General features: G+C 29.2%; 2 protein-coding genes across 2 annotated transcripts; one reads left to right on the top strand and one right to left on the bottom strand.

The window, feature by feature from the left end:
- Nucleotides 1-9,836: 9,836 nt before the first annotated feature.
- On the bottom strand, nt 9,837-10,827 carry LOC109593914 (hydrolethalus syndrome protein 1 homolog). Its single transcript, XM_020009044.2, has 4 exons — nt 10,674-10,827; nt 10,256-10,624; nt 10,043-10,203; nt 9,837-9,992 (listed from the first exon to the last, which is right to left on the bottom strand). Exons 1-4 carry the CDS (start codon nt 10,777-10,779, stop codon nt 9,945-9,947), a joined length of 684 nt encoding a protein of 227 aa, XP_019864603.1. The 5' UTR covers nt 10,780-10,827; the 3' UTR covers nt 9,837-9,944.
- A 240-nt stretch (nt 10,828-11,067) lies between these two features.
- LOC109593888 (serine/threonine-protein kinase fused) lies at nt 11,068-14,925 on the top strand. Its single transcript, XM_020009016.2, has 9 exons — nt 11,068-11,338; nt 11,390-11,503; nt 11,559-11,704; nt 11,789-12,113; nt 13,232-13,592; nt 13,646-13,896; nt 13,999-14,299; nt 14,368-14,675; nt 14,792-14,925. Exons 1-9 carry the CDS (start codon nt 11,228-11,230, stop codon nt 14,852-14,854), a joined length of 1,980 nt encoding a protein of 659 aa, XP_019864575.1. The 5' UTR covers nt 11,068-11,227; the 3' UTR covers nt 14,855-14,925.
- Nucleotides 14,926-15,483: the final 558 nt, after the last annotated feature.

The raw sequence follows: 15,483 nt of genomic DNA, 5'->3' as shown, positions 1-15,483 counted from the left end.
ATTATTATGTACAGTCATATTATTTATGTACAGAAGCATATTAAATAATAATCCTCTTATTGAAGAAATAATGCCATTAAGGATTTCAATATAATAACAATCCCAATTAAAATTCAAAATTGTGACGGATTGATTAAAAAAAACAACCCTACAGAAAATATGTGGGATCATATTAACCAAATTCCACATAAAAATTATACAAATTTAAACGAATTTGTGTGAGATGTGCAGAAATTATAAAGCAAAAAGAATATTATACAAAGCATTAATATTAAACTAAACGTTATTCATTTAATCAATAAAAATTTAAAAATTAATTACTATATTTATATACAGTTGAATTCAGAAAAATTAGTGTAACATTTTGTAGAATAAGAAAATCTTATATTTTTTGGAAAAAGGACAAAAATAACATTAGTAAATTAGTATTATTTTATTACCTTACATTAAGTATAATAGTTATGGTCATAAAATTTAACATTTTAAAAAGTTACTAATGACAACTACTATATTTTTTGTCTTGTCGATAGACTAGATGTTCTGCTTCTTCATGAAAACACAAATCCACATACAAAGCTCCAAAATGGAAAGTTGTACCTTATCCATAATAAATATTTCTTCATACGACTATTATTTATGTTTTTTCATAATAAACTCCTTCATTCCCAAAAGGAGATCAAAACTTTGAATAATGTTTCCTTCATTTCCAAAAATTTTTTTCTCTTAAAATGAATTAGCTTAAAGAATGTTGGTAAAAATAGTTGATTATAAAGTTTATTTTGATACACAAATTAAATGTTAATCATAAATTCCTACCTAAAAGGTAAGTAATAGTAGTTATTGTAATTTCTATATCAGAAAATTGGCTGACGCAATCTTTAGATACCAACCCTAAACAAAATATATAGGATCACATTAATAACCAAATTCCACATAAAAATTATACAAATTTACTTATTACTATATTTATATCCAGTTAAATTTAGAAAAATTAATGTAACATTTTGTAGTTAGTATTATTTTAATACCTTACATTGAGTATAATTTTAATTAAATTTTATATTTTTTAATATTTTAAAAAGTTACTAATGATAAGTACCTAATGCAGCAAAAGTTTTAAAATAATTTCAAACCTATTTGTCAAATTTAAAAATTTTATATTTGTATTTGTACAAAATATAGTTAATCTTCCATTGTTAGTTTCCGAGACATATCATGATAACTACATTCAGTAACCAACCTTTGAAGCCCTGTATCTTTTTCAGAAAACATATTGGCAAATAGGTAAATTAGACCAAATTAGCCTATTTTGAGGTCAAGAATATGTTATTAATTTTTGTGCACTTAATTTAGGCATACCCTGTATATAACAAATATACATTTTTTAACTTTTGGTTTATATCAGCCGAGGTCAGTAAAATGTAATAATTGTATGAAATCAAAGAACAGGTTGACTCTAAAACGGTTACTTTTATTCCTGACAAGCCTTCTTTTATCACATGCCAGACGACATTCGGAATAACGCTCTTGAAATCTTTTAAAACAACTGGTTTTAATTACTGACTTAATAGGAAACCTAAAACTATACGGTTAATCAATGTGCTTCAATTTAAATAATTGTAATTTAATATCGTATACGTATACTATATTAAATTTGAGAAATGTATTTTCTAAAAACTTTCATATATCGTTAATTAAAAGATTATAAACATATCTTAACTAATTAATGACATATACCAAACATTACAAAAAATTTAGAAATTTGTTAATTAAATGTCGAATAATTAATTAATAACAAAAAAGTCTACAAGTTGCCACTGATGATTAATTACTTATTATTATTTTTGAAATTAATCCTTAATTTATCTTTTAACTTAACGTTGGATTTATGTTACTTTCAATATCTACATTTAAAAACATTATTTCAAATTTTAATGTAAAATAATATATAACTGAAAATTATTTGAGAAATGTATTTTCTAAAAACTTTAGTCTATTGTTAATTTAAAAAAAATGAAATTTTGACTTATTAATGACTCATACCAATCTTCAAAATATGCTAGTAATTCTTTAGTTTATAATGAAGGAAAAAATCGATTAATTGAGTAAATAATTAAATGTTCATGCTCATAAATCACCACAGATGTTTATTAACTACATTTTTGATTTTTAAATTAACTATTGTTGTATCTTTTAACTTAAGATTAATTTTAATTTAAGTTGCTTTCAAAATTTAAGTTTATTTAAATTTAAGTAGTTCTTAACTTTTAAGTTCTAATTATCAATATGTCTTTTAATTTTAATTTTTTTTTCTAATTTACTTTTAAGAAACGGGATATCTTAGTTCGATCATAATATTAAACCAACTTGAGACAGAAAATAAATATTAATATTTTCATCAAGTGCAGGTCGTTTTAATATTCACCCCAAAAAATAATTCGCCGTTTTCTGATTTCATTATAAATAATTTAATATCATCCAAACTTCTAACACAATAACGGTGTTATTTCAAAAATTTTGTTCGGTTCGTATTACGGGCTTGCATTTCCTGCTCAAACAAAATTCATCGACTCAATTTTTGCGTCTCGAAAATAAAAAAAAGAGAAAACGTCGAGTTTATTATTGGATAAAGCGGACCGAATAAAGGAGGCAAATGTAAACGAAATCGAGCGATTTATTTTGAATGGTTTAACCCCTGAATCAAACGTGTGATAAAATGTGGATGTTTGTTTAGGGAAATAATGGTGTTTTTCTGCGATGAATTGTGTTCAATTTCTGTGCTGTTGTGAATGCGATTGTGCAGTTTCTTTTACTGTCATACGAGAAGATATAAATGAAAGGAAACTGATAGAAAATGTAAAGACAATATCATCCTTATGAATAATGCATTTGGAAAATTCAGTACGAAATAAAATAATATTGGAACTGTGTGGGTCATAAGCGAATGCGTTTTAGGTCGGTGGGATTTCGTGTGTTGCTGCAACATGGACGTTGTAGCCGAGGATGAGGTATGAATACATTAAGCTCCATCAGGTAATATAAAGTCTAATATATCTTTTATTTTTCCCTTCTGTGCTTGAATTTTCAGCTGGAAACACTTACAGATAGCCGAGATAATTTAAAAAGGGAGTTTCACCACGATCTCTCTCAATGTCTTGAATAACCGCTTTTGCAATTCAAAAGAAAAGAATAAGATAAAACCAATTGCGGAGATAAACCGTAAATGCACTTAATGGCAACTTAAATTCTATTTACGGTGATTAAGGCTCTTAAATAATGTTATTAAGGCACAACTGGAAAACGTGAACATCAGAGTTCAATTGATTTCTAAAGAGCTGAAAATAGATGATTTATTATATTCTTTTCATACATAAAGAACTAGAAGGTGGGACAATATTATGCATATGAATAATACATTTAAAAATTATTTACAAAATACAATATTTACTGAAACTGCTTGTTTCAAGCAGAAACATGAATAAATTTAACGTCGTTATATAATATAAGGTTCACTAAATCATTTTGGTTTATTTCCTCCGGTTTTGCATTTTCGTCTGAAAACTTGGTGCAAATAGGTAATAGAATTTTTAAAACGGCATTTATCACACGACGTGTTTTGCCATTACATATTTCAAGCGCGTTTTCGTCCAAATATCAGGTAAAACGAATTTCTCGGCTGTGCTTAAATTGGCTATAATAGATACGGGTGTATAGATACATTTTCAATTTCGTTTAATTATTGGCGAATGCGCGGTAACAAATCATTTAAATTTCCTAATAGTGTCTAATTCTACTAATGGGATCAATTCAACCTAAATTCATATGTTGTAATAATAATAACAGTAATAATTTTTTTTATTTTAATTTTTCCGATACCTGCAAGAGGAACATACAATCAGTAATATAGAACATATTGTCAAAAAAATGAATTATTACATTGATAATATACGATATTAAATTTGAGAAATGTATTTTCTAAAAACTTTTATCTATTGTTAATTAAAAGATTATAAACATATCTTAACTAATTAATGACATAATCCAAACATTACAAAAATTTAGTAATTTGTTAATTAAATGTCCAATAATTAATTAATTAATTAATTAAACGTCTAATAACAAGAAAGTCTACAAGTTGCCACTGATGATTAATTGGATTAATGTTACTTTCAATATATAAATTTTAAAGTTCAAACTACATTTAAAAACATTATTTTAAATTTTAATGTAAAATAATATATAACTGTGTTATTTTTTTAATAACTTTCAAATAAATATTACTTTGATAATAAAATTAATTGAAAATTATGTTAAAGAATAAATTAAAAGTTAATATGAAATTTAAAAATGTAATAGTTAATCATAAGTGGTGACTTATAGACATTTTTTCATATATATATTTTTTTAATATAATAGTACGAACATAAACTTGCAAAGTTAAATAAATTGAAAATAAAATTAATTGAAAGATAAAGTTAAAAGATAAATTAAAAGTTAATTTAAAATTTAAAAATGTGGTAATTAATCATTAGTAGTGACTTGTAGACCTTTTTTCCTTCATTATAAACTATATACAGGGTGAGTCAGAAGAAGATGCATTAATTTTAGAGGACTCCGCAGGTTATTTATAATCTTTTGAACCACATATTGCCTTATCCAAAAATTATTAGTTTTGGAGATATTTGATTTTTGTGGTTTTGGTTAATAATCATGTACAGGGTTATGGTTTTCAAAATATTTCGAAAATAATTAAAAATATTATTATCAATTATTGACATATGCCATGCAGTAATTATTTATCCAAAAGAGCCTTACAGAACTTAAGTACACTTTAAAATAAAATTTTATTTAAAAATTTCACAGATTTAAGTTCATCATGATTTTTGTTTTAATTTTATTTCATACTTTGCGTGCAAATTGTTTAGAAAACTTCTTCGAAATATTATCTTTCAATTGATGTATAAAAAAAGAGATTTTTAAGGAAATGTTACATTTGTAAGAAACATACAAATTTTAGTTTTGGCTTGTACTTCAATCAAAATGTAATAAATCGAAGAAATTTTTTAAACAATTTGCACGCACAGTGTACAGTAAAATTAAATAAAAAATCAATATGAACTTGACATATCATCGAAATACTAAAGTTCTGTAAGGCTTTTGTCAATGTGTATTTTAAAAAACAATCCTGGCTGTGGTTATTAACGAAAGTTCCATGTAATCAAATACCTCCAAAACTAATAATTTTAGAAAAGGCAATATGGGGTTCAAATGATTCTAAATAACCACTAAAATTAATTATCTACTACTTGTGACTCACTCTATATATAATCATTTAATTAACAATAGATAAAAATTTTTAGAAAATATTTTTTCAACTTAATTTATTTTTAATAATTTTCATTAAATATAACATTGTATAAAAATTAAAAATAATATTTTTTCATAATAGTTGAACTGTAAACTTTAAAAGTAACCTAAATTAAATATAAAAATAATTAAGAGAGAAGTATAAACTTAAACTAAAAGTGAATTTAAAATTTAAAAACTTAGCAATTAATTAATTTTTTTATTCAATTAATTTTAAATATACGTAGATAAAACTTTGTAGAAAAAACATTGCTCAAATTGAGTTACTTTTTTAAAATTTTCAGTTAAATATAAAATTACAAGAAATTTAAAAATGATATTTTTCTTACTACCTCGGTCGAAAATACGTATTTTGCTCCCCGGTTCCACGACAGAAAATAGTACTTTTCTGTCGTGGAACCGGGGAGCAAAATACGTACTTTCGACCGAGGTAGTAAGAAAAATAGTATACACTACACGGGAAGAAAGTTTGAGAGCGCTGCCCTGCGCGCCATCTGGCACGCAGGGCAGGAATCTCAAACTTTCTTCCCTTGTAGTGTAAAATACTATTTTCATTGTAGTTTAATTTAAATTTTAATAATTTTCATTAAATTGTATAAAAATAATATTTTTTCAAAATAGTTGAAGTTTAATCTTATAAATTATAGAGTATAAAGTTAAATTAAAAGTGAATATAAAATTTAAAAACTTAGAAATTAATAAATTTTTTACTCAGTTAATTAATTTTTTATTTCATTATAAACTAACGACTTCTTAACGTTTTTTAATGTTTAGTATTTCAACAATTAGTCGAAATTCATTTATACTCTATTAAATATACATAGATAAAACTTTTTAGAAAACACATTGCTCAAATTACAAAAAAATTAAAAATGATATTTTTTCGTTTTAACTTGAGTAGAAAATGGCAGCAATAAATTTGGTTAAGCTAGCCCCCATAGAAATCACCATAATCCATAATAAGACCTAATCTCGGTAATAGCGGAAGACTGAAAGTGCCATCCGACGAAATCGCGGCCGCGCCACGCAAATCATCATTTATCAATTCCCGTTTCACGGCAGAACAACCCCAAAGTCGCGTCGATTCCGCATAAATCAAATTCACGTTGAATGCGCCAAATTACTGACTGGATATGTGTGTATGTAAATGACACAAAAACTGGTTGTATCCTTGCGGGAAATTGAAAAACCACGATTGCTTGTATCGCGCAACGAATTGATTCGAATCGAATATCAGCCATTCACATAGATTTGGGTCAATTGGGGAAGTGTTTTTCTGCGCGGTGATTTTCCAATAATGCCACATCAAATGCGAATAATGCGTTTTGTAAACTGACATGAAATGTATTTCAATCAGATCCACTGAATTAATTTAATTAACAATAAATCAGCGTTCGTCGAATTTTAACGGGAGACTAAATTTTAATCGCATTTCAAATTAACCGCTTTGCATTAAATATTAAAATACCGCACATACTAATGACGTGCACGCGTAATTGGATTATGTCTGAACGATGGATATGGGTTAAGAACAATAGGTTTATTATCCAGACAATATTTGCCCGTACACTTCATGTGATGAGACCGTTTTTCATTATAAACAACGATAACGGTGTATTTTCATCTCGAGTGCATTATAAGGTTGACAAAGGGAATTTATATTGAGTGCATATTCATACCGGTAACTCAATATCAAGACTTGCCGTTCTATTTTCTCTGCTTATTATTACAAAGTTTGCGTCCGCTACTCCGACAGAATACATCGGTTTCCCCCTTTTTTATCGTCTTTTGTGGCTTGAAAACGTGACCAGTTACTCTTCGATAAAGCACAATAAACTCGCTGAATCTGTATTAAATCGGTCAGTTTCATTTTTCTTTACATTTCAACTTGCGCATTCACCAAAAGTTTGATATATTCATAACCAAAATTAATGAATGGTTACTAGTTTAATGGAAATTAAAAGAATGCCTTTAATAATTAATTATTATTTTATCAATATTTTTGTAAACATTTATATCATAAATTTGGCCATTATATATGTATTTTATTTTCTAAATCACCGAGTATAGATTTGGAATTTTGGTGAATGCGTTGGTAATTAAAGGTAATTAAATTCTTTGAAGTGAAAACTTCTTTAGCCGCATTGGGCACTTTTTGGTAGGGAAAAATCTTATGGGTTCGCGTCACCGACATGCTCGCCCTTCTTTTGTAAATAAATTCAGACAAAAGAAAAGAGTTGTTGATTTGGTTGGTAACCTCGGTTACTAGACCAACAAACTATGTGTCTGCCGGCGTTTCAAGAAGTACCCGAAACTAGACCTTAAGAATAAAATCCCGGAACTAGAGGGTGGTTAAAATTAATGATGACAATGATACAAACAATTAAAATAATGTTAAAAATTAAGTATATCGAATTTTCAGTAAATACAAATACTATGCATAAATAATATGATTGTATATTAATTGTTTTTTGAATTGAATTGTATTTATATTTTGTCACGATCTTGTACAGCTCGTAATATATTTAAATAATAAAAAACCATATAAATATGCAAAAAATTGTTACTCGGAGTGTCAATAGATGTGAAAACCAGATTGATGTTAATAAATTTAATTCAAACATTATGAAATTTCAAATTTTAATTCTAAAAGTTCTAAGTTTTCACTTCTATCGGCAGTTTGTATAACTGCCAACTTTAAATTTTTTGTTGTTACACCACGATTATTGAGTTTTAACTATCTTGACATAAATCACACGAAAGTAACATTGGAAATATACAAGATACATCGAATATATATGTATTCAAAGATAAGGTATGAATAGAATGTACTCCTTGAGGTAATATGAAGTTCAACATATCTATTACATTTCAAAGTTCCACGCTTGAATTTTTCCATGAAAGCTCTTGTCGATAGGCGAGCGAGTTTTTAATGCAACGAGGAGAAGACAAAATGAATTTGCAGAACTCATTCTTGATAAACACTCAAAAACCGTTTAGTGTGATTTACTTTTCTCAGAAATCATATTATGAAACTAGATAATTCGCATCCAGAACATCAAAGCACATTAAAATTCCGAACGGATGCGTTCATATTACGTTAGTAATGAGATTTGAAAACTTTGCACATTTCCTTGCTTGCATACGAGTAATGAGATTCCGGGGTGAAGTTGTCGTTGAATATTTTTAAAAAGTTCTATCAGAAGTTTTTCATATTTGTGCTGGGGAGCATGATGATACATGTCGGTCGAAGTATTATTTGTCACGGGGTTCTCGGTTCATACTCCTTAAAAACTTATTTCATTTCGCCAAAGAAAAATGACTCCGGACAAAGTATGATGGTCTGAGTAAATGCACCGAATGTCTTCGGATATTTTACCGAATAACTTTTTGAGGGACGATGACTAATGTTCGGGATATCATTTCAAATTGTGATTTTTCTTTTGTGCAGTCGCAAACTTTGGCGACACGTATTTGGAATAAATGATGACTCGTTTCCCCTTTTTTATTTGGGGGGAGAAGTTTGAGCTTTATTTTGTTGTTTTCATTATTTTATATAAGGAGACAAGTTTTTTTATTCATAAAATTTATTAATGCGTTTTTACACATAAAACTTACAATTCATCATAGATATTTAGTATTGTTGTCAATGTATCAGATCAATATTGTTAGAATCAGATGTCACATTTCTTCGATCGATTAAGTTTCTAAGTCTATATTTTCATTATACATACCTTTAACAGGTTTTATTTAATAAATATTACTTTCGTTAAATGAATACTTATATTAATAGATCATAATAAATTAGTATTTTCATTTTTAATTTTTTTATTATTATTAATTCATTTTTTTATATTTTTATGTCTAATAAATTTGATATTAATTATAATTTCTCCACATTAATTTTTAATATTTTTCGACCTTAAACAAATGAAATCATATCAAAGACAAGAGGTTTAAATTGTTAAATAGAAAGCTTATCCAATTCACTGAGCAATCCCTTACCTAATAATAAAAGTTTGATTTAAACAAAACTCTTTAAAATATTGGAAACTACATTTCAACTTTTGTAGTTTTTGCATACAGATTAATTTTTGTTATATTAAAAATTAATAGAAAATTTTCAAAACAAGTTTTAACTAATTCGATTTTTAAATTATTTAATAACTTAAAATCAAGTTGTCCACTGAAGAATCATCAGGTTTTCTATGAGAATCATCCATGGCATTTATAAAGCGACATCTATCATGCAATTCACGAACATTATTCTAAATATTGCCGATTTCTTCTTTGTATTTACTTTTATTTTCACTTTATTAAAATTAAAAAAGTATTAAAAATATTATATCACGACAATAATTAAATCTTTTAAATATTTCCATTTTATTAAGGCATCTAGATCCTAGAATAACGTCTTTGATCATTCTTGATCTTATCATCTGTGATAAGCAATAATTAAAACTAGATAATAATGAAAATTAAATCTTTATTATATTAACTCTGTCAACAGTCTTGTCAATAAAAATTTGTCACACATAATTACTCATAAAAACTCTCAATTTATTTCATTTGTTGTATTATCTCCATTCAGGTTTTTTTTTCGTCGTTTTCTTAGGAATATCCACCTAAAAATACCAACAATAACAAACAGTAACAAACAATAAAATATTTGTACCTTTGGCCCACTCAGCATTCTTTCCCTTATGGCCCATCTTAAATCAGACCTAGAAGTAGTACCGGGAATCACAGTCCTACTCCAAATATCTTTGTATTGATGATACAAACTCACCGGATCCGATTTATTCGATCGCAACGAGTGTTTTTCCGCTTTTATAACTAAAATAATATTAAAATCAGAACATCAACAAACCACCTTGAGAAAACTTACAGTTCGTAGACGCAGGTTTGTCAGCTGGAACATTATCCAAACTATTTGGTGGAACGCTTTTAATAGACTCCTCTGCACTTTGTACTTGATTCAAATTGGTTTTCACAGGCTCTTTTTTATCTGGCTGTTTAGAATCTACCCAATTGACATCTTGGGTTTCCGTAACGTGCTTACAGTGGGGATGACAAATTTGTTTTGGTATGTTTGACTTAGAAATCTGAACAGTTATTTGGGATTCTTTTTGTCTAGCGCGCGACGAATGAGTGTGACTTTTATAAGTTTCCACGCGCCCGGGCTCCACATTTTCCTCGTCCGAACTATTTTCTTCTAGCATCCGGCGTTTTTCATACTTTAATAGTTTTTTTAAGTCTAAAAAAACGTTGCTTTCAGACTCGCACGGAAAACATAAGAAACTTACCTTTAATGAATTCCTTCAATTGCAGGGCGTTTATGTTAGTGAAACCCAGCTCGTTTAAATGCATTAGAACAATTTTAGGGTCAATTTTGTCGCACATTTTGCACATTAGAGATCAAAACAAAAAATGAGTACGTTATTTTAAACTTGCATGGACGCCAACTTAAAAAATGTAAACACTCTTCTTCTTCCAATTTAAATTTATAATTTTTTTATTCAAAAATAAAACAATAAAATTTGAATTTATTAAAGTTTATTTATTCAATTAAATGGAACACATGAATACAATATTAATACAGTATAATAATCCAAATAAGTGACGACAGCGACTGAAATTAACTTGTTATAAGGGAACATCTAATCTGAAACAATACATTATGCATTAAAATATTGAAAATGATTAAAATTGTCAATTATTATTGTTATAAATTTATTACAATATTTGTTAAAAACTTGTATAGGTAATTTACTAATTTGACAACAAAAGTCTGACATAACCTAAAAAAGTTTGTTGACATACAAATACTGTACACAAATTTACAGTATATTGAATAACAATGGATAAATACGACATAATCGGATCCTTGGGAGAAGGATCGTTTGGTAGAGTGTACAAAGCCAAAAGAATATCAGATAACATATTTGTGGCTCTCAAAGTCATAAGTAAAGTAAGTATGGTGTCTGGAAATCAATTTGTTGCTAAACAGAACGTATTTTAGAGGGGCAGATCGCCAAAAGAACTCAAGGGATTTAGACGCGAATGCGAGATACAGAGAAAATTGGACCACCCAAATGTTATACACATGCTCGACTCCTTTGAGACAGACAATGAAGTATATTATTCAAAATATTGAATGTATAAATTAAATTAACCAAGTTTCGTTTTAGATTGTAGTAATAACGGAGTTCGCACACAAAGAACTAAACAAGGTATTGTCAAAAGTAGGATATTTACCAGAGAGTAAAGTACAGGAAATTACATGGGATTTACTGTCAGCATTGTATTATTTGCATTCCAATCGAGTTTTACACAGGTACATTTTTTGCAATTATTTAAATCTTATTACTTGCTCCCCAGTCATATTGAATTTACACCTAGTTAATAAAAAAAATTTCAGAGACTTAAAACCACAAAACATACTGCTCGACGCCAAAAACTGCGTAAAGCTATGCGATTTCGGTTTTGCACGTAACATGAGCCTTGGCACGCACGTCCTCACCTCCATCAAAGGCACACCGCTTTACATGGCACCTGAACTCATTGAAGAACAACCCTACGACTTCAAAGCAGACTTGTGGTCTCTGGGTTGTATAATCTACGAACTACTGGTCGGGGCGCCGCCCTTCCGAACCATCAACATACTGCAGTTGATCAGATTGATAAAGCATGAGCAGGTCCAGTGGCCGACCAGAATTTCAGACGTTTGCACATCTTTTTTAAAGGTAATAATAAGATTGAAGTGATACCTGAATAAAGGCTGCTAGCTTCGTTCTCGAAAATAATTCTCAACTCATTGACTGCTTCAGTCATAGTCTCCAAGTTTTTCTTGAGTCTGTTCGCCGTTTCGGCCTCAAGCTTATCCTGCCTCAACAATCTTGTCATGCTGGCCCGGATAAAAGCGATTCCGGCGAAGAACTTATCCAATGTATCATCCAGCATCACAATATGTTCAAGTGATTCTAGAAACAAGTCGTCATCATCCACTTCTTGGATTGGTTCATGTTCATTATGTAAATCTTCAAAGTTGGTTGGCTTACACATGTTTGCGTGTAGTCTTGAAATAGTCAACTGCTGCTGTTAGACTACTAAACTAAACTGAACTGAACTGTTTGTTTGTGTAACCAATATGGATATAGTGAGTTCTTTTGTTTTCCAAGGGTTTTGCGATTTTTGTTTTCTATTCGTTGTTATGACAACAATTAAACAAACAATAACGTTTAACAAAAAATATTTTAAATTATTTGAATTGGATTAATTAACAAAGTATATGACTTTTTAAGCTCGAAGGAGTTTGGAACACATCATAATTAAAAGTAAAATTATTCCCAAAATTTTTCCATCATTCATTTTTTTATTCTGTAGTGTAATAAGGTTTTTGTTAATTTTTTGGATTTCCAAGGTAATGATTACAATAAATCTTCAAACCCTGGAATTCCAAATTTTTTAAAAATTGAATATTTTTTATTAAATGAGCCTGAAAATCTTAAAGGAAAAGAAACTAAAAATAGTTAAAGAAAAATGAAATTTCCTTTAAATCTTTTTTTTTAAATTATTATTATATCTGAAAATTGAATACTTACCGTTAATTCTGTGCATTATTCTGTTGGTTATTTTGCGGTGTGGGATTATTTCCTGGTGGATTGTTCACACGAGGGGTACCCTGACGCGGAGCCCGTGGCTCACGGGGGCTGCGCCTCAGCATCTCCATTTCAACCTGAATCAGGTCGTCCTCACTATCCGAAGACACCGTTATAAATTGAGGTTGGAATATTGGTTTCGGCGTCTCCTCGCGCATCTCTTTCGGAATACACATGTCTGAAGATTCGTTTCTACTTTACAGGGGCTGTTGCAAAAGAATCCGGCCAAACGGATGGGCTGGGAGCAAATCTTGAATCACCCGTTCGTTAAAGGACACGTTTACTTTTCGAAAACTATGGCGAACAGTCCGTTTACCCGGCCGCCTTCGCCTAAATCTCACGAACTTAAGGAAAAACAGAAAATTGACATAATCAGTAAAAAAGGAAAGTGCGAAACGTCAAAAGTGACAGAGACCGTCGAAAATCCGGACACTAAAGTGGATGATAAGCAGAACAACAACGAAAATGTTGAACCGCCTCCAACTGTATTAAAAGAAGCTTCCCCTCCAACTAACGAAAACGTCAATGTGTCGCAGACCTCGACGAATTCATCGAAAATTTGTGGTATTTTGTCCTCATCTTATATTTCGGTGTCGCCTAAGTGTTTTTGTTCTCAGGATCTATTTTCATAGAAGACAATCATCCGATGGAAACCGAAGAATGGATAGTGTTCCTCCAAAAATCCATCCAAGAGGTTCTAAGTGGCGAAATGACGTCACTAACGCAAGCGAATCTGGCAGGGATTTTAATATCGCCGTTGAGGAACACGAATTCTAGTCCAAAGGTCCTGACGTACATCGCCAAATTATTGTCAATTCCGTTCGTCATACGAGATACTTCTGAGGACGTTTTCGCTCAAATTCACAAGGTAAAGCGTTGTTTAATTGTCGGCATGTGCATAGAAATTAATTATAAGTAAGTAAGTATACCGAATAAGACGCTTAAAAATAATGTTGTTTTGTTTTACAAGGTTTATTTGGAGATAAAGTTAATACCGAATTTGATTTACGCCTCGAAATTACTACTGAGAAATCATAGAGAAGACACTCCGTGTACAAATTCACCTACGCCATCGAATTCACCGCTTCCTCAAGCTCTGGAAAGTTATAAAAGCTTATCGGAATTGACCAACGAAGACTATCAAGCTTTGGAATATATTTATTTGTTGATTTCGCATTTGGTTTATTCCGATGAGGAGTTTTTGTTGCATTTTTGTGACTCCGTTGTCGTTTTGAACGTTTACATTTTGTTGAAACTTATGTTGTTGGATGGTTAGTAAATTATATATATATATTATATATTAGATGATAAAAAACAAAATACATGTATTATTTTGCAGTTAAGAAACATATAAGAATTGTATTGGATGTGATGGCGATTTTGACACACTTATTACGGAAACTTCCGGAGAATCAGGAAATAATAGAAAAAATCCTTTTGAATGAATCAAATCATGCTGACGTTAAGCCGATTTGTTTCGTCGATTTTTTGAGGCACAGCGATTCACTGTTGAGAGAAAGGACTTGTTATTTCTTGCTGTTTTTGAGTAAAAATGTACAGGAGAGTACGATAAAGACGTTTTGGAATGAGAAAATTCGCGAAACGCTGGAAGCATTGATGTTTGATTCGATTGACACGGTTAGAAATGTAAGTAGAAAATAAATAATATATATAATAATATATTAAACAATGATTATTATCATTATTATTACTAATTGATATTAGTAATTATTACGAATTGCATTAGAGAATATTATTTTTAGGCTGCAGAAGTGACTGTGGAAGACTTGAAACAGAAAAGCTATTACAACATAATAATGGAATAAATGTTTACTTTTTAACAAACTTAGATTATAAGATCAATGTGATATAATTTATATGTATTTTAAGTCCGTTTAATATAACAAATACTCAAAAGTTTTTTAATATTATCTCAACATCCCCATTATTTAAGTAATAAGGATTCCATGCTCACCACATTTTTGTTAGTAAATTAGGGGAATCCCCCTATGAAATTCGTATGTATAATTTCATTTATAATCCAAATATAAGAATCTATTGAATTTCAGATCCGATAATGATTTCATTGTTTTAAAAATTAATTGGCCCATTTGAATGCGGGTCACCCCCGCTTTTTCAATTGTAAAACATGCAAATATGTACTTATGTGTGTGTATGTCACTTTTACATATTAGTAAGTATTTTATTAAAAATTTAATTACATCTCTGGATTAGGCACTCACTGAAAATAGCAGAAATTATCTTAGTTTTCAAAATTATTGGAATATTATACTAATAATACTCTATACACCTAATTCTCCCTTTTTACACGAATTTGATTTAACATGAGTTCTATGAATTTTTTTGAATCTCCCAGAGCAAATAGATCGAGATTTTTCGACTCGTGTCGAAGCATTTAAATATTTTTTATCACATACTTAATGAATTAAAATGT

This window comes from Aethina tumida, chromosome 5, assembly GCF_024364675.1.
Source record: "Aethina tumida isolate Nest 87 chromosome 5, icAetTumi1.1, whole genome shotgun sequence".
Lineage (NCBI taxonomy): Eukaryota > Metazoa > Arthropoda > Insecta > Coleoptera > Nitidulidae > Aethina > Aethina tumida.
The sequence above is the reverse complement of the archived record's forward strand: the minus strand, read 5'-3'. Positions and strand labels throughout refer to the sequence as shown.